Source organism: Chaetodon auriga, chromosome 20 (assembly GCF_051107435.1).
Source record: "Chaetodon auriga isolate fChaAug3 chromosome 20, fChaAug3.hap1, whole genome shotgun sequence".
NCBI lineage: Eukaryota > Metazoa > Chordata > Actinopteri > Chaetodontiformes > Chaetodontidae > Chaetodon > Chaetodon auriga.
Genome location: NC_135093.1, coordinates 5,524,120 through 5,542,127, shown reverse-complemented (window position 1 = coordinate 5,542,127; position 18,008 = coordinate 5,524,120). Strand labels below are relative to the sequence as shown.

Sequence of the window (18,008 nt, the reverse complement as noted above, 5' to 3'; positions counted from 1 at the left end):
CGGCCATCTGCTGCCGGTCAAAGGGACAGAGGCACTGAAGGAATTTAGTGTGTTGAATTTCACGAATAACAGAGCATCTTATTTGGATTCTGCCATTGTATGTGTGTATTCAGAAGGGGCCAAGTGGAGCGATGAAGTTTGCCATTGTCGCCCAGTGTGGGTGTTTTCAGACTCTCTGGCATGATCTGTGAGTTAGTGTTCTCTGTGTTACTGCCCAGTGTGCCCACTGTCTTTCCCACAATGCCCCATTCAGCCCTGGGCCTCTCTCTCTCTCTCTCTCTCTCTCTCTCTCTCTCTCTCTCTCTCTCTCTCTCTCACTCACTCATTTTGTGCCTCTGGCTAAACATCATCATCATCATCATCATCATCATCATCATCATCATCATCATCATCACCATCATCATCATGATCGGGCTACAAACCAAGCGCTCAGTTGTGGGATAACATAGCTGTGATGTCATCTTTGCTATCTTTTTTCAGCCGCTCTTGTTTTCGTCTTCTCCTTCATTTCCTCTCTTTCTCCCTCTCTCTCTCTCTCTCTCTCTCTCTCTCTCTCTCTCTCTCTCTCTCTCTCTCTCTCTCTCTTTCTTTCTGTCTCTCTGAGCTCCCAAACACAAAAGACAGAGAGGCCACGACAGGACCCCAGTGTATGCTGGTTGTCAAGGAGACAAGGAGACAGTGTTGGGTCTTTAAACTGCCTCAGAGGGGTGTGTGGAGTTAGGGGGAGTTGGCCTTATTTACATGGGAAGAGGACAAGGGAGAAGGGGTTTGAAATACAACTTTTGAGCAGCTTATAGGACTCCACTGTTATCCAGCTAAAATCATTCTGCCGCTCGGTCATCAAATATTTACCAAGCAGAGGAAATCTGGAGCTGTTCATTATGTGGAGAATGCCGTGCATACATAGTAATGTAAATCAACCTGTCTTCTCCCCTCACTTCTCCCACACACACCCCTGCACACACACTCACTCACTCACTCACTCACTCACATAACCATGCTTTTGATTGTAAGCGCTGGGAGCTCTGGGCCCCAGTATTGGCAATGGTGAGAGCTGAGTGCAGAATACATTACCAGATGCTTGAAGAGTGTTTCTTACCAGACTGGAGGAACAAGCACGAAAACTTGACTGAAAACAGGAAAAACAGAGACAAGAGTACACACCCATCCAAACACTCATGCACCCCCACCCATCCAAATCCACACACACACACACACACACACACACACACACACACACACAGGCCCTCTTTTATTTTCCCTCTCTTGCTATCTTCCCCTCTGCTTCTTCCTGTCCAGAGGATTGTCTGCAGCGGTCACATTATGTCCTCTCTCTCTCTCTGTCTCTCTGTGATCAGGGGGCTGAGGTTGCGGCCGCAGAGCAGGCTCAGCTCCAAGCCTGAAGTTCAATATCACCCCCAAACTCCACAATGAAAGCAGGAAGGGCAGGGAGAGGACGAATGAGCCACCCACTGCTGCATTCACCACGGAAAACCCCATGTGATTCTCTGCTTTTCTGTGTGCGTGTGTGAAACCTTCAATGTGTGGTTTAAAGGGAAGTTTTGCTTCTAACTTAAAGTGTCAAAGGCTCAAATTACCCACAGATTTTTAAAAAAAATAATAGCTCTTTTTATGGCTTAATTTTTAATAAGTGCACCCCTTTAGAGAGAAACAAAGAGCCTAATTAAAACAAATGTAGCCACCGTGGCACATGTAGGTTATTAGCAGGTTTTTAGAGACTTCAGGGACAAACTGTGATCCTGTGTAATATTTACTCTGCAGATGTTTAAGGGCGAGCTTGCACAATCAATTTCCTTTTAATTCCCCAGCCATCCAGTCCTCCAAACCTGCCCCCCCCACCCCCCTCCTTTTCTTTCTGTTATACATGTGCATGCCTGGGAGAAACCATGGTGAGCTGGGTGTGTTTTGTTCTCTCTTATTACACACATCAACGTGTCTAATGTCCACTTAAAAAGCAGGAGTAGATAGAAAAACGAGAGAAAGAACACAGAAAAGGAGAAGTGGGAAAACACCATGTTGTGGCCTTTTCCCTGCATTTTGTCTGAAGTATCCCCCCCCCCCCCAGTATCTAAAGAGAGGTGATTAGTATGCAGAAAGGAAGCTGATTTGCATAATTAAGTGCTACAGAGAAAAAGCAACAAAGTTTGTTAGTTTTACAACTATGAGTTTAATAGTGTACAAAGAGTTATTCCTGCTCCAAGTTAAACGTTCATTGTTCAACACATAAACTGTTTTTCATTGTTTTAGACGCACATTTAATTTATTTATTTTTTTTAAAGGAATCCAGAGACAGATACCATTAAAGTGGTTAATAATCACAGAAGTGGTAACAGTTAGTAGTAACCTACACTTGGCACTGAAGAGTAGATTAATATTGTACTACACTGTTAATTGTCACACTCATAGTATACAAAAGGCACAGAAGGCAAGCAATGCTGATCTCAGAGGCTCAAGTTAATACAGACAACATCAGAGACTCCAGTTTATCAGGACATTGACACCGTGACATGATTACTAATGACACATGAAGGATGGTTATGTTTATCAAATTATTCTCCGTAATAAGGCATAATGTTCTTATCTGAAAAGGTCATTTAATGTTATTTTCACGTACAAAATAGAATATAAAAATACATTATAAACTTGTTACAGATGTTACGACTCCATGATTTGTGTATTTTCTTATGTCAAGGCATCAGTTGGTTTTGTGTGTGTTTGTAAAACTGTACCACACCTTCTGAAAAAGCGGATACACATGCAAAAATATATATATGGACGACTTCATCTCAAAGAAAACAATCAACCAAACAAACAACAACAACAAGAACAACAACAAAAGATAAAATATAACACTGTTCTCGGGAGGCATCCGACCCTCACATGAACATCTCGGACGTTGCGGCTGCTGCTTCAATACTGCATCGCACTTCTAATTCAAGTGAGCTGTTTTTGTTTGTTTTTTTTGGCACTAAAATCTGAATTGAGAAGAGTTATGGATGTAAAGCCACAACAATGTGGTCAACGGCGACTGGGCCGAACACATTTTCCCGCAGTCCTGATTAATCTGCATAAATCCAAATGACAAGTAGTAGTAGAAGATTTAGGTATAACATTGTTCCATCGCTCTCAATAAATAAAGGCACTGCTGTTCAAGCTCATACAATACTGTAGTGTGAAAAAGGCAAAGGCATCATCGTGTACGTCCTCAGATTTAGACAAAAGTAGTGCAACCTTCCTTCTCTGTGCTGCAAGGTTGGCATTTATGCATGTTGACTCAGTGTTGAGATGCTTCACGTAATAAGAAAAACCCAAAGATACTTTGGTATTTTGGATTCCAGTCGGTTATTTTTCCTCACTGAGCACCTGCTACTTTACCATAAAAGATGAAATTTGACTTTTTAAGTATTCCAAGTTCAAACATGTCAAGATGGAAATCACTCAACCTGTAAGGAAATGAAATGCAAAACTTAACGCTCATAAATGAATAGCAAGTGACATTTTGAACACACCATTGGAACCACGTGTTGGCGTTACATTTCAAGGGAAAGCATGTTAATATAGGAATATTTGAACACCAATTATAATGTGTTATAATGGATTATTAATGTGTGTTGGCCCAAAAATGAAGCACTCCTTTTAAAGTGGTGCCCGATGAGGAAAAATGCTTCAAAACATCAACACGTCTCCTTTAGTTTAGTGTTTAAGGAGGGCTTCTTGGCTCGATAAGTACAGTTACCATCGTTATCAGTACAGTTACCACGTTATTAATGAGTCATTATTATTGCATCACATGGACTGAGGGCACGGCAGCTCAGAGAGACAGTTTGGCACAGCCAGGGATTGTTTAGGAGCCCTTCACCACGTTGGGGGCCCGTCCCCAGTAAAGTCTACTGGTTTCGCATGGCAACAGTGGTTACAGATTGGGATCTCGACTGTTGAATGGTTATAAAACATTCTTGGACTGGCTTTGGACTTTTGGAAGGAAGGCACGTTTGGCAAAGTTTAGGTTAGGACTTGGTGATGGGCGGGGTCCTGAGGTTTATTCCCATGATCGCTGTCGTCCGGTTGGTTGGTTAGACAGAAGCAGCCGGGTTGTTCCCAATGTGCTGGTCTGGTTGGCTGAGCTGAGGGAGTGGCAGGGCCGTGGGCCAATGAGCACGCCAGCGGGCAGAGATGGGTGGGTCATCAGTGGGCGGAAAGGTCAGAAGGTCAAGGGGTCATGGGTTAGTTGCCGTGGCAGCTAGAGTTAGACAGACAGACGGACAGACGTGGAAAGGAAACAAAAAGGGCACATAAAAGGGGACATAAAAAGAAAAAAAGATAGAAGAGAGATTAGTGTCAGCTAGTGGCGTCAGGATGACAACAAGGCAGATCTACTGCAGTCACACAGCATGAGGGGCACTACATAAGAGCTGCGCAACACCTTCATGAGCCCCGCATAACCATTCAGAATGACTCACATCAACCACCGGGTGGTGACATAAGGAATGGCTGGTTAGGGATGCTCACGTGTGCTCATGGAGGCGTTTGCAGGGTTATGTCGGAGGAGGAGATGCCCCTCCTGCAGCGAGACTGCTGCTATAGTGATACTACTCATGCTAGCTGGGCTACGCCTAGCACAGACAGACAGTGAAACCATGGACAGAGAGGGAGACAGCATGGTTTCATGTGGGTGAGAGAGTGACCTTTATGTCCACAGAAAAGTGTCTGGGCCTCACAAATACTTTCACTTACTGACAAGTAGAGCTATTGTTTAGCAGCCGGCGTAAGATCTTGAAGATTAACAGTTGTGATTAACTGATTATTGATTATGGTTTGATCTTTCCGCTGTGAAGTATTAGAAGAGCACCTAATGACCACAGTAAGCAAGGAGGCGCCATAAGAGACAGTGATGAGAGGTTAAGAGATGGTGATTTTAGAGGGACTTAAGAAACAATTTAACAATAGACAGACTAACTACAAGAATTTAGAGGCTTTGGTTTTCTTTAGAGATTTTTTTCAATAGTCATCTTTATTGCCTTTTAGTGTTTTTTGTCCATCGTGTACAACAAGAGCACCACCGCTCACATACACACATATATTGTAGCTAGCTAGTCCATTTCTATTGCATAAAACAGTCACGAGGCCTGTGAATCGAGAAGGTCACCTCATCTTAAATAGACAGAGCAAAACACTGCCTTCATTGCCACCTTCGCGGTGACTAGAACAGTAGTAGCTACACACCTTGAATAAAGTTTGAAGTTTACATGGAGACACTTCATCTATAAAAAGCATATTGAAAAAAAAACAAAAATAAAAATTTACAAACTAAAAAAAAAACTAAAAAAAAAAAATACTACAAGTATTTTCAAGCGATCTTGTTCCATAAGCTTCATATAAGCACTTAAATCCTTAAAATCCCTATATACAAATTTATTTTGCAGCTAAATACATGGTAACAGCACCACTCTGGCTAGGAAATATATGAAAGATGTAAACAGCCCCAATGATAAAGTCCAGTGGGCGACTGATAAGACCACAAACAACAGTATTTCATACAAAAGAGCTTGTAACACAGACCTCAGTAGTCATCACATGCTGTGTTTTAGTAGTAAAGACCAAAGATCATATGGAATTGAATGACCTCCAGAAAAAGACAATCTCTGTTACTTTAAATGTCATATAGTCATTGGGCACAACACAGGATTTAATTAATAATAATAAAAAAAAACATTTGTGGAAATCTACTGGAATGAAGTTGGGTATAAATAAAACTTCCCGTAGTTATTTGTGGGGTCAAAAGTAGTAGTGAAGAGATAAACGACGAAAAAAAAAAAAGTTTCTGAGAGAGGACTCCAGAGTCACAAGGACCGAGTCACATGAACGGAGCGATCCATTCTAATTGAGAGGGTCCTGGCCTGCAAGCCGTCCAGTTTATCTACCAGGCGAGCGAAGATAACCGCTGCAGCTGTCACCCCTAACATGGTTCCTCCCAATCTGCTCACTTATTTCACTTTCACAGCAACAAATACTGTTTCACATTTTCCACTGAAGCTGCTTCAGCGTGTGACCTTTCCGTCTGATACAGTTATTTGTCTTTTAGGCATGCCGTATTACAGACACACGTAAACTGAAATTGGTCCATTGGTCTGCATGCACGCACACGAACACACACACATATACACATACACATAAAGTGGCTGGTGAGCTAACTAACCTCTGTCTGGGGTCACTACCCTTTGGTAAGGATGGATTCTCTTGTCGTGGCGTCGTACCTTAGTGGTCATGGCACCTGCTAACAGCCATTGACATCGCCAAAACAGAACACAGAAGGTTACTCATCAGAAAGACATCAAACAGTCCACCCATGGCACCAACATCAGTGAAACCAGGAATTTACAAAAAGTCTTCAAGGCTGAGGGTGAAAATAAGTCAAAACGCTTCTTCTAAGAGACAGAATTTTTGTTGTTTTGTGGTCTTCTGTTCTCTAAAGAAAATATTAATCCAAACCACTAATTTCTCACTAAGTTTCACTAGTAGATTCAACATCAGCGGTAAGCAAAGTCACTCTATAGCTCTGTGATTAAAATAAGCGTTAACATATATTAAATCACAAACAGCGGCGCTATAATATCTATGGGTTCACTAAAAAGTGTTAAAAGTACAAGCGGAAGCTGAACTATTAAAAAAAGTTAAATAGCTGTCACACCACAACACTAGTCTGCTAATACAGAGAGGAAATTAACAGGAATGGACACTTGACTACAGAATGACTGTCGAGGAATCTGTCATCCTAAAGTATGAGCAAACTTTGAGTGTTTGCTCTGTGGGACAAGTATGTGGGGGAGGGGGAGGGGGAGCGGGGGGGGGGGGGGGGGGGTCTGCAAGCCAGTCCGTGTGTGTGCTAGGAAGGGTTGCTATCGCTTAGCCTTTGGTTGGGAAAGCCATACCTGCAAAAACATAGGGAGAAGGGACTGTTAGCCCAGTGATGAGCTTCAGCATGCATCTGTGTATGTCGAGGATGTATTACAAGAGCTGGATTTGGCTGCCAATATTGTCCCAGTGGCAAACTGTGGAACTGCAACGTAAAGTCCCCCGCAGCCTCGATTCTGTTACATAACCCGACAATAACACAAAATATTAGCAACACAGTCGCGTTCAAACCGTTGAGCCGCGTAAAGCTTTGGGCTTTAATGTGATTTGTTAAGAAGTGTCTCTGCTTTGTTTTCTGACAGGAATTATCCTGTGTGTCCGTGAACGTCCTGTCATGGCAGGTCAAGAGAAGCCCATGTGTTGCTATAGCCTTGTGAGCTAATGGTTAGTAATGCATGAAATCTGGCAGTAACAGACACGTTCATTGTACAGACTGTATGGATCGATCGAGTCAGGTCTTGCCGTGTGTTCAGACAGAACACAAGGTGAATGATATGACTGCACACAAAGTCAATGCAAAGACCTGAAGGTGCGTCTGCGCAAGTTCAAAATGTCTCAACTGGAGCAGCTGCTTCATGAATCGGCGAGAGGCCGAGACCCGGAGTTTCTGCTCAGTTCTGAGTTCAAGTCAGAGGCTCGGCTGAACACAAACATACAGTCAGTGCGCCTGTGGCTAGCTAGCTTACAGCTAACGTCTGTGCCGTCGGCACACTGACAGCTGGAGGAGAATCAACACAGACAAGCGGTCAAATTCACACACGAGATGAACATTTGCTTTGCTTCCAGTCTGAACACATATTAATAGATGCAGGTGCAAGACAGGTTCAAGTGGGTTAAAAACTGACCCAGTGTGGGATCAATATCACCAAACAGAAGGGCTGCTTTGATCAAGTAACCAAACATTAATATTAACAACAACACTGCACTGGTATTGGGTCAGGTTAATCCAGTACTGCATTGGTGTTATACTGACCTCACTCTGTCAATTTTTAAGCAGTGTTTTCTGTGGGTGTCTCATCTCAACGTAAAGTCCACAGGACAAGTGGGCGGGGCCAGGGACAGAGACACTAATGTTTTTTTTGGCGTATGCGATTGGTGAGCAGCTTTCATTGGAGTCCAGTATCCAGTCCTCGTAATACATCCATTGACTATGTATGAAAGTGATGAACGTTTGATTTGTAAATACCTAATACTCCAGTTGAGTCAATTGGGTATTCCAATATGGAGGGCGTGAGTGTGTAGGGATACTCGTACGGCGTGTAGATGATTCCAGTTTCGGGCCCTTGCTGCACCAGCGCCGGGTGCGGATTGCCTCCCGGTACGAGGGCTGAGCTCTGAATCTGACGAATCAGAGGCATGATGGTCGGCGTGGTGACGGGGGCGGGGTTGCGCAGGGTCGGAGGCAGGACGGGCGTCGGGCCTGTGATGATCCGAGGCGCCTGAGGGGTCGCTAGAGGGAAGGCGGCGGTGGCTGCGTGGCACACAAGCATAGAATAATGCAAGTATGCGCACACCCACACGCGAGCACACACAAAGTGCACACACGTACAATAGACAGGGAAGAAGAGGAGAAGACAAACAGACTATTTAACAGGATAAACAGAGGCTTTGTTCATATATACAGTGGACTCCTGTGCTGAGACCCCTCCTCTGTCACCCACCGACCCTCCTCCACATGTTAATTGTGATGTCATTCTTACGCGTCTTGACATTGGCGTCTCTGTAGGTCCCGTTGAGAATGGCCAGCTCCATCAACTGCATTTTCTTCAGGTTGTCCTCCCCCTCAGCCTGCACCGGCACACACAAGCAGACCAGCACAATCATCTTCCTTACCGAGCACTTTCATTCAGCCCTTTCACAACTGAACACATTCACTTCTGTTAGTGCGGTCAACAAGTCAGCCAAAGTTACAGTATGCTGAAAGTAGTTATGATTCAGTGTGAACGCTCTGCAAAGGGGACGAGGTCTAAACGTCAGACGGTCTGAAATTGAGTTGCACAGACCTTGAACACAGCCACTGCACCACGCAAGACATATTCAGTGTCAAACGCGCTACCTTCTTAGCTCCAGTTACAGCTTGGTGAAAAGCTCGACTGATTTACAGTCGGACGGCAAGGTCAGCTGGGTTAAACCAACACATGTCATTAACTTTGCCCTCCACACACACACACACACACATCCACAAGCACAGATTAACAGGTGTTCAGCTCCCGATTGCCCACAGAGACTTCTTACATGCTTTTACGTTTGATGCTGTGCTGTGATTGGAGCGGAAGTGACGGCTGATTGCGGCAATAGAAATCCCCCTGCTGGTCTTTTCAGTCTGTTTCTATTGTTGTAAATAATACAGAGGGAAAAAAGTAAGGAGCCTTGTGATTTCGAAATATGTGCTATTGTGATTGAGTGTCAAAGAGGGGATTATTTAGGGAGCTGGAGTCCCCGTGTCTATAAGGCCATATCTGTGCAATGTTCCTATGTGACTCCGATTTGTCGTCATTTCTGAGCACATTTATGCACGTATGTGTGTCCGTGGGGGGGAAATAGGTGGGCTGGAGAATGTGAGAAATGTTGAGGAGTGCAATCAAAATGTCCTCTTGTGTGGACGACAACAACAAAAAAAAAATCCCAGGGAGAAAAGGGAATACTGTAGCCAGTAGTTGGGAATGAAGTGAGTTGTGAACGAGTGAAAGGAGTGATGGAGTGGGGAGAACAAGTGAACAGACTCTCCATTCATTCCCTCAGCCTTTCAAACAACCCGGGGTTACCATGGAAACCCCTTTATGCGTGTTCCCTAATTACCCTAACCCCTTACACATACTCTCTCATACACACAGAGACACACACAAAAACACAAAAAAGACACAAACACACACTTTTTGGACTGACAATCCCCTTCCCCCTTCCATGCATACCAACACAGTGAACTCTCATCCAGTCACACACAGTTTTTCCATCTGTCCAGCCCATAATATTTGACGCTGATGGGTTCAGACTCATACTCACAGCGGGCACGAGAAGTTTCTTGACCTCGTTGATGGCCCGCTGGAGCTTGATCTTGGCCCGGTTGTGCGTGTCCTCCACTGTGATCAGGACGTGGAGGTCCTCGCTGAGGTGCTCCCAGTTGGGCTTCCCTCGGTTCATCTCCTCCTGAAACACAAAAACATTTTAGGAGCCCCGTGTGAATGCGCCACACAAGCTCGGTCCACTGCTGCAGAGAGGGAACAGGATTTCACCTTTCTTCTGGTTTGGCTCAGTTTTTGGATCGGACTCAAACTACACACAAACACACAAGAGGCTCAAGGTCGTGCAGTGAGGCTCTGGAAGCGTTATCAAACTCTTGTCTCGTCAGTGGTTACACAAGTTTAGTGTTGCATTTTATCGAAGCCGCTCAGATTCCCCAAATCACGCTGCTCTCTTCTTTTTATCTGATGTGTCATTAGTCAGTTTATTGATAATCAGATGTTGATTCACAGACAGCATTATTGATTGAATAGCCATTTAGTAAATCATTATGCAGTAAAAATCCAAAATATTGAGACTGTCACAAGGCTCTTGGCAGAAAATAGTTCTTATTTTTAGCCACACTGACTCTAGAGACTCCAAGAACACGAGTGTCTGTCAGTGTTTCAGTCGGTCACGCCACCACTTTGGTCTAGACTGAAATACCTCAGTAAATTTTCAATGGATTGACATGAAATTGTGTTTATACGGTTATGGATGAATCATGACTTTTGTAATCCTCTGGCTTTTCCAAGTTCCAAATAGGCTGACGTATTTGATTCTGAGAGAAATGTCTCAGCATCATTTGGATGGATCGGCATGAAGTCTGGCTCAGACACTCACGCCCTCCTCACAATGACCCGTCTGATGAGCCTGAACTTTACTTCGAGCGCAATAATAAGATCAGAATTTCGCTTCTTTCATTTAAGATTAAATACCTGCAAAACTGTTGGCACCAGCTTTAGCGGGAAGACTGGAAACAGTTAGTCTTTCAATGGTTACAAAATCCACCAAATAGCATCTCTAAGGCTCACTAACTAACAAACTGTACAAAAAACAAAGTGTAAAAATGACAAGCTGCTTCCTCAGAAAGTGATAGTCAGATGTTTGAATCGCTTCAGAACCCCCTCCCCCAACACCTTTCTAATGTCAGACTAGGGGGGGGTCTACGTCCGACCATTTCTGTTACTTTCTGAAACCGACAATCCGACATTCACTCCCTCTTCACGCTGTGATTGGCCGGCTGTGTGGAGGTGAGAAAGTAAGCCGGGTTTGGAATTTTTTCTCTCGCTCTTTCTTCCTTCTTGACACAACTACAATATATGTTAGTTTTCCCGTGAACATCTCAGCGCAGCACTAGGAAGTCTTTCAGAGAGACCGTTACCCCACATTTAAAATATATCATGTTCCTCCCCCTCTCTATGACAGCTGGCTTTTCACTCCATCTTCGAGTGTGGCCGTTCGGAACAGCTATAAACACCTAGGCTGGCTGTTTTCTCCTGCTTTCAGTCTTTACGCTAAGCTAAGCAGACCATCGCCTAGCAGCACATCTAACGGAGAGACGCGTGAACTCGGCAAGAAAGCGAATACAAGCATTTCCCAAAGTGTCAAACCACTCGTTTTAAGTATCCACTTTATATCCTGATCTGTCAGTTCATCAAAATAATGTAAATCTATAATAGTTCAAAGTGAAATTAGGGGGTCTTCTGTCTCCGTGTTGTGAGCTGGGACATCGAATCCTCTGTGGATGTTTTGTCAAGTGAGATGTATCATTTTGAAAAACACCAAAAGTCAACATCTTTCTCTCCTCTCCCCCTGTTGCCTCCCACTGTGTCTCTGTTTTCCTTCCTCTCTCTCTCTCTGTGTCTGTGTGTGTCTCTCTCTCTGAGGGGCGTGCGGGGTAGGGAATGTTCTGGAGAGAGAGGGTGGGTTGGAATGCTGGACTTGCTCCACCTGCCGTTTGGAAAGCTTGAGCCGGCTCCGTCCAACAGCAAACACCAGGGGAGAGGAAGGGAGAACAGATGGACCGAACACCAGGACAGGAGAGAAAAACTCAGCACCAAAAAGTCATTGTGTGAGACGGGTGGACAGACAGATCCACAGATAGATAAATAGACAGAAGAGTGGACTGAGTGCTGGGAGAAAGATGCATTCATGCATTCATGTGTTTGCAGCCAACTCTCAAGTGCTGGATGTCAAAACTCTGCAATAGTTTCCCAATTGGTGGGAAACATTAGCATTTAAGTCTAGTTCTTGCTTTTTGTAACATGATTGTTTTCTGTCTGTTTTAACTGTTTCTTGCATCTGTCAGATTGTTATTTTAACGCTGTAAAATGCTTCGTTCTGGTGTTGAAAGGACAGATTTTTGCATGTTACAGCACTTTTCTACAAGTCACACAGACTCCAGATTACTGCTTAACATCTTCCAAAGCATATCATGGCTATATATGCAATTTATGTACTGTATCGGTCACAGCCTGCAGGCGGCTATCGGATTCCATTCACGTCAAAGCTGCTGAAAGTCGAATACATGTGAACATCATGTCCATTATGTTTGTTGGTTTTGTTATTGCTCAGCGGTATTCGCTTGTAAGAATGAAATAAATTTGGAGTACATAAAGAATGTAACTCTGACAATAACTTCCTCAAGCTGACTTTTCAGACAACCAGTGGCTGCCCAGATGTTGAGTGAAGTAAAAAGATATTCAAAGGAATGGTTAGAAATTTCTTGAAATATACTTGCCTGATACCATTCTCATGTCTGTACAGTCAATATGAGGCTACAGCAGCTGGTTAGCTTAGCTCATCATGAAGACTAGAATCAGGGTGAACAGCTAATCTGGCGCCTATTAGCACCTCTGAGCTCACTAATCAACACATTATATCATTTGTTTAATCTGCACAAAATCTGCTCTGTAAAAACGGTAAGTTTGGGTTTAACAGAGGTTAAGAGTGGGACTATTTCTTGGCTGGGTGTAGTGACTTCCTGGAGTCTCTGGCTACAACAAGAATTTGAGGATTTTGTTTCTTTGGGAGAGAGCCAAGCTAGCTGTTTCCCCCTGTGTCCAGTCTTTATGCTAAGCTAAGCTAAGCTAACCATCTCCTGGCTCTAGCTTCATGTTAAGCATACAGACATGAGCGTGGTATCAATCTTCTCCTCTAACTCTAATAAGTGTATTTAACTAAAATCCAAACTATTCAAGCATTCCTGCGGTCTGTTGCAGAGTCACACGCATGAAACTGGCTTGAACAGAAAATCGGAGACAATGAAAGCGCGTATCATGTGTGTTTGTGTGAGTGTGTCTGACTGTGCATACCTTCTTCTTGTCCCTCATGGAGCCCTTTCCTCGCACCATAATCTTGCAGCCGGTCTCTGCCTCCAGTTGTTTGGCTGTCAGTCCGCGTGGGCCCAGGATCCTCCCTACAAAGTTAAACTACACAAAAGAGCAAAAGGCACCGATAACAAAACAAGCCCGAAGGAAGACCGACACATTTTACATCACAGACTCAAACCGTCTTTTTACAATGTGTGTGTATTTGCATGTGCTGCGAGTGATTGCGCCTTTGAGGTTTGTGCATCTGTGATGTGTTTGTGTTACTAAGAGAGACAAAAATAGCTCATTATATGGGTGCTGGCTGCTGCTGGTGGCATGACAGGACAGCGTCGTTCTCTTAACCTTATCTGTCACTAAGACTGAGTGATTAACTAGACAGCTGCCCCACTCTGTGTGTGTGTGTGTGTGTGTGTGTGTGTGTTTCTTTGCCACTAGCCGCCCGTCTCTCTGTGCATCGCTCATGACATTTGTCCAGCCTCTTCCTTCGTTTTCACCCTGCTGAACTCTCCCTGAGTTTAACCTAATGTTCACTTCAGTCACAGTTGCGACATATTCGCTCCGGCCTCGATGGTGACCCTCGACTCTCACACACACACACACACACACACACACACACTCAGATAGAGGAACTGCTCTCTAAATTTAACCTTGATCTCAACCGTTTTCCAACACACTCCTGTGTGTGTGTGTGTGTGTGTGTGTCCTGCTAGACTTCTGTCATGTGAGTGAGGACAGCCTGTCATTGTATTCGGTGATTGGCAAGCTGACGCATGGAGAAGAGAAATCATGTGAGCCATTCAATCTGGATCAACCCAACTCATATTGAAGTGCTTAACTGTACTTGGCGTGAGCAGGGATGTCTTGGATGGTAACGTCTCTTCACTGCAGTGCAATTGTCTTTATATTTTGGGGAAAACTTAATCCACCTTTTTAAGATCTTCTAAATATTTATAGTGTAAACTTATGGCTGAATTTACATTAGTATATTGCCCTTTTGTGTATACAGAAGTTATCACTCTGAATGATTCACTTTTATCTTTTTGGAAACACTGGCCAGGGGTCACCGTTGATTTATTTCATCTCCAGATTACATCATTGGGTGTGAGCAGAGATGATCTCAGAATGGAATCAGATTTTAGATAAAAGGTAAAGCAAAGCGTCCCTGTGATTAGGAGCCTTGCTGACTATCAGGCAGAATTTCTGTAACTAAGAGGAGATAAAGTGACAGCAGCAAAAAGTAAACAGAGACACTTCCAAAAGGTCAAAGGTCATGGATTTGTCCACTCACATCGGGGTACTCTTTGACAGGCACGTAGAGCTTCTCCTGCAGCTGAGCCACGGGGCCAATAGCTTCAGGAAGCTCCTCCATGTCCCGGCCATTGAACATGCCACCGTTCACTGTGTCGTTGTACATGTCCTTGCGTACCCTGCCGATTTCTGTGAGACACGGGAAGACGGACACAGAAAGAGCAAGTGAAGTTGAGTGAATGTAACTGAGTACGTCCAGGAAAATGTCAATGAGGGACGGCAAATGTCACGTTTCTTCACACGTCCGTTTCTTAGGACCATGACTCACTGTCACTAGAATTACAGCAGGCTCTCAGTATGACAGCAGACGGTTAGACAATCAGACAGACAGGGAGGCAGCGAGACAGTCACAAGCATTCTGCACCACAATGTAAAATCTAACCACTGAATGCTTTGCAATCAGGACTCGTCTATCACTGAAAATTTCTCTCTTTCTGTTCCTTTTCTGTCTCTCCAACAGTGTTTAACACACACACGCACACACACACACACACACACACACACACTGTTCCCCCTTTCACTGTGTAAACAATGCAAGCAGTAAACATACGTTAGTGGGGGTCACTGTGACCTGCTCTACCCACTTGTGTTCCTGGCGCCCTGGTGCAGGACAGTTATTCAATAATCACATAGACAAGGCATTGGAACTCTTAGAAAGCAACAGAGCTGCGACTAGCAATTATTTTTAACATCGATTAATCTGCAGACCATTTTCTCCACTACTCGATAAACCTTCTGGTCTAAAAAAAGAAAAAGAAAAAAAAAAGCCCAAAAATAATGGCATTTTTGGCATGGTCAATTATTTTTTTTTCCAAACCGACAGTCCAAAACCCAAAGATATTCAGTTTATGATTACATAAAATAAAGAAAAGAAACACAACTCTAACACTGGAGAAGCTGCATGCAGGTAATTTTTGGTGTTTCTGCTAAAAATGACTGCTTAAACGGTAAAGTTTTTGCCTTAGGTTTGGTGCAGAGACGCCATCATAAACGAGACTATGTTTGTCTGCCTGTCTGCTTGTTTAGTGTTGTCTCAATGACCGATGCTAGCCTCTGATGCCTTTGTAATGACACGCTAGCACAATAATAACTGACTACTGCATCACACAAACACATACGCAACACATACACACAGACCCCCATCTTGAACTCACACACAGACACATGCACACACACACACATGGCGGAATAACTGCCATGAGGCACAAATATCATCTGACCTAAGCAGGCTGACAGGCATGTCTCCCTGCTCTCAGAGTGATAAGTCTGACCATAATAACTACAGTAGGACACTATAATTACAGCCACAGCTACAGCGACAATGATGATCCTCTAATAACCCATTCTGACCTGTTGCGGACCAAAAGTGACTATTAAAAAACACACACATAAACAAACAAATCTGCACAGACAAGCAGGGCTTGTGTCACGCTTCAGCTGAAACAGGGAGCAACTTGCTGGAGTAAAATGAGAAGTGAGAGAAGAACAAGAGAGCGGCAGGAGTGCAAAAAAAAATATGGGGGGCCGTAGCAGGCCTTATCTTCACACTTCAACCTGTCATTGGTTTATATATAGACTTGACTTGATTGCGCTGTTTCCAAATATGCAAAAAACATGCAGCCTGACAATATGTGTCACTGGCAGGCTTTCTCGTTACCCTGCGTAAACTCTTTGGTACTGTGCCCTTGTCCACATTGCTCAGGCAGAAGATACAGCCGTGCTGAAAATGAGCATGGTACAATGCCTTTCATTCTAACCGCGGGTGTCACATTATCATGTGTGAGGGATGAGTGCGTTCGCCTGTCAGTGTTCAACATGGACACAACTAGAGATGGTAAGTTGACCTATTTGTGTGGCTCTAGAGGTCGGCTGGTATGGGAGCAACCTTGCTGCGTCATGAGACTTGTCACAGAGCACAAAGTCAGGACCTTGGTGATCCTGATGTGCAACAACAGTAGCAACAACAGACCTTGGCAGCTTGTTGCAACCGTTGGACGATGAAGTGACATTAAAAAAACATAAGGCCCAATGCCACTTCTAACGACGGGACCTTTGTTGCGATGCTGCTTTGTAGTTGTCATTTCCAAAACTGCATGCAGAAAAATGTCAGGCAGCAACAAGTGGATTGCACTGCACAGAGAGCATGTTAGCAGCCTCAAATCAAACATTTCACACTGTGACATGCTCTCGCTCCGGCTCAGGGATGGGCTGCAGCGTTCACATAAGCCTGTGCATTAGGTCACTGGGAAAGACTAACAACTGTCTGTTTGTTCCCATCACCAACTGCCCCTGTGTGTGTGTGTGTGTGTGTGTGTGTGTGTGTGTGTGTGTGAGAGAGAGAGAGAGAGAGAGAGAGAGAGAGAGCTCATCTGCTGCTCCCAACAAATTAAAAATGTGACTGAAAGCAAAGGATCCCATTCATACTTCCATCTTATCTTATCTTATCTTATCTTATCTTATCTTATTGTGAAGGAAATCAGTGAAGAGTCGGTGTTTAATAATTAATCAGCAGCATCTTTCAGTGCTGGATGGGGGGACATTACTGTCACGTTTGCATTCAGGGAGTATTCAGTAAACTGTGTCCATAAATAACGGTTACTTTGATGAAAACTGTCCGTTAAACTTGACGTGCAGGCCTACAGCCGAGAAAAGATGGAGTAATTTCCTCTGTCGTATGACAAGTGGTTTGAGTGTCTAGTTGGGGGGGGGGTTAGCCGAGTTACCTTCATCCAGCAGCCGCTCCAGATGCGTGAAGATGCCGCTGAAGTTGGGCAGGGAGCTCATCACCTTCCGGTCGTTCATCAGCTGCATTAGATAGTCCGGGTTGGACTTGGGTCTCTCCTTCACCTCTGTCTCCCCGACCATGGCTTATGCTTCAACGATAAAAGTGGCCTAGCTAGTCGAAAAACTTACGGGGGGAAAATTAAAAAAGACACGCCCCGACGAGCGATGCGAGGACCCCAGGGGATTCCGCCGGCCGCGACCCGCTGACCGCCTCTCTGGCTAACTCAAACTCAAATCTCGGCTCCGGTTCGGTCGACTCTCCTTCGGTTAACGTTTCGTGCGTGCGCCCTTGTCTTCTTCCAAACGGGTCCCCCCTCTGTCCGACTCTCTCCGGAGTTTAAAAAAGTTCCTTTTCAGGGAGAGTTGGGGTCCGTTTGACACTTTAGCCGACACTTACCCGACTCCACGCGCTTCTTCAACGGCAACGGCTAAAAATCTACCATCAACTGGCGTCCTCCGCCCCGGCTCCTCCGCTTGCGTCCGCCCGGTGTGTCGGTATTCTGCAGCGGGGATCGACTCCCTATCATATGATTACAGTACAGCAGCAGCACGAGAGGGCTGTCAGGAGCGCGCCGCGCGTTGCCGCCATCGGGAGGGGAGGAGGCTCGTGCTCGTCCCTTCGGCAGACCCCAGGAGCCCCCGTCTGTC

General features: G+C 44.6%; 1 protein-coding gene across 5 annotated transcripts; it reads right to left on the bottom strand.

The window, feature by feature from the left end:
* Positions 1-2,164: 2,164 nt before the first annotated feature.
* On the bottom strand, positions 2,165-17,918 carry qki2 (QKI, KH domain containing, RNA binding 2). 5 transcript variants are annotated; one of them, XM_076759322.1, is made up of 9 exons: positions 17,300-17,918; positions 14,557-14,705; positions 13,251-13,367; positions 9,937-10,080; positions 8,634-8,721; positions 8,120-8,404; positions 6,951-6,974; positions 6,218-6,295; positions 2,165-4,261 (listed from the first exon to the last, which is right to left on the bottom strand). In XM_076759322.1, exons 1-9 carry the CDS (start codon positions 17,439-17,441, stop codon positions 4,239-4,241), a joined length of 1,050 nt encoding a protein of 349 aa, XP_076615437.1. In that variant the 5' UTR covers positions 17,442-17,918; the 3' UTR covers positions 2,165-4,238. The 5 variants fall into 5 exon arrangements, with proteins under 5 accessions (XP_076615437.1, XP_076615439.1, XP_076615440.1 ...); XM_076759323.1 differs by having other exon boundaries at positions 4,096-4,261; positions 6,218-6,292; XM_076759324.1 differs by lacking the exon at positions 6,951-6,974.
* Between the last annotated feature and the right edge of the window lie 90 nt (positions 17,919-18,008).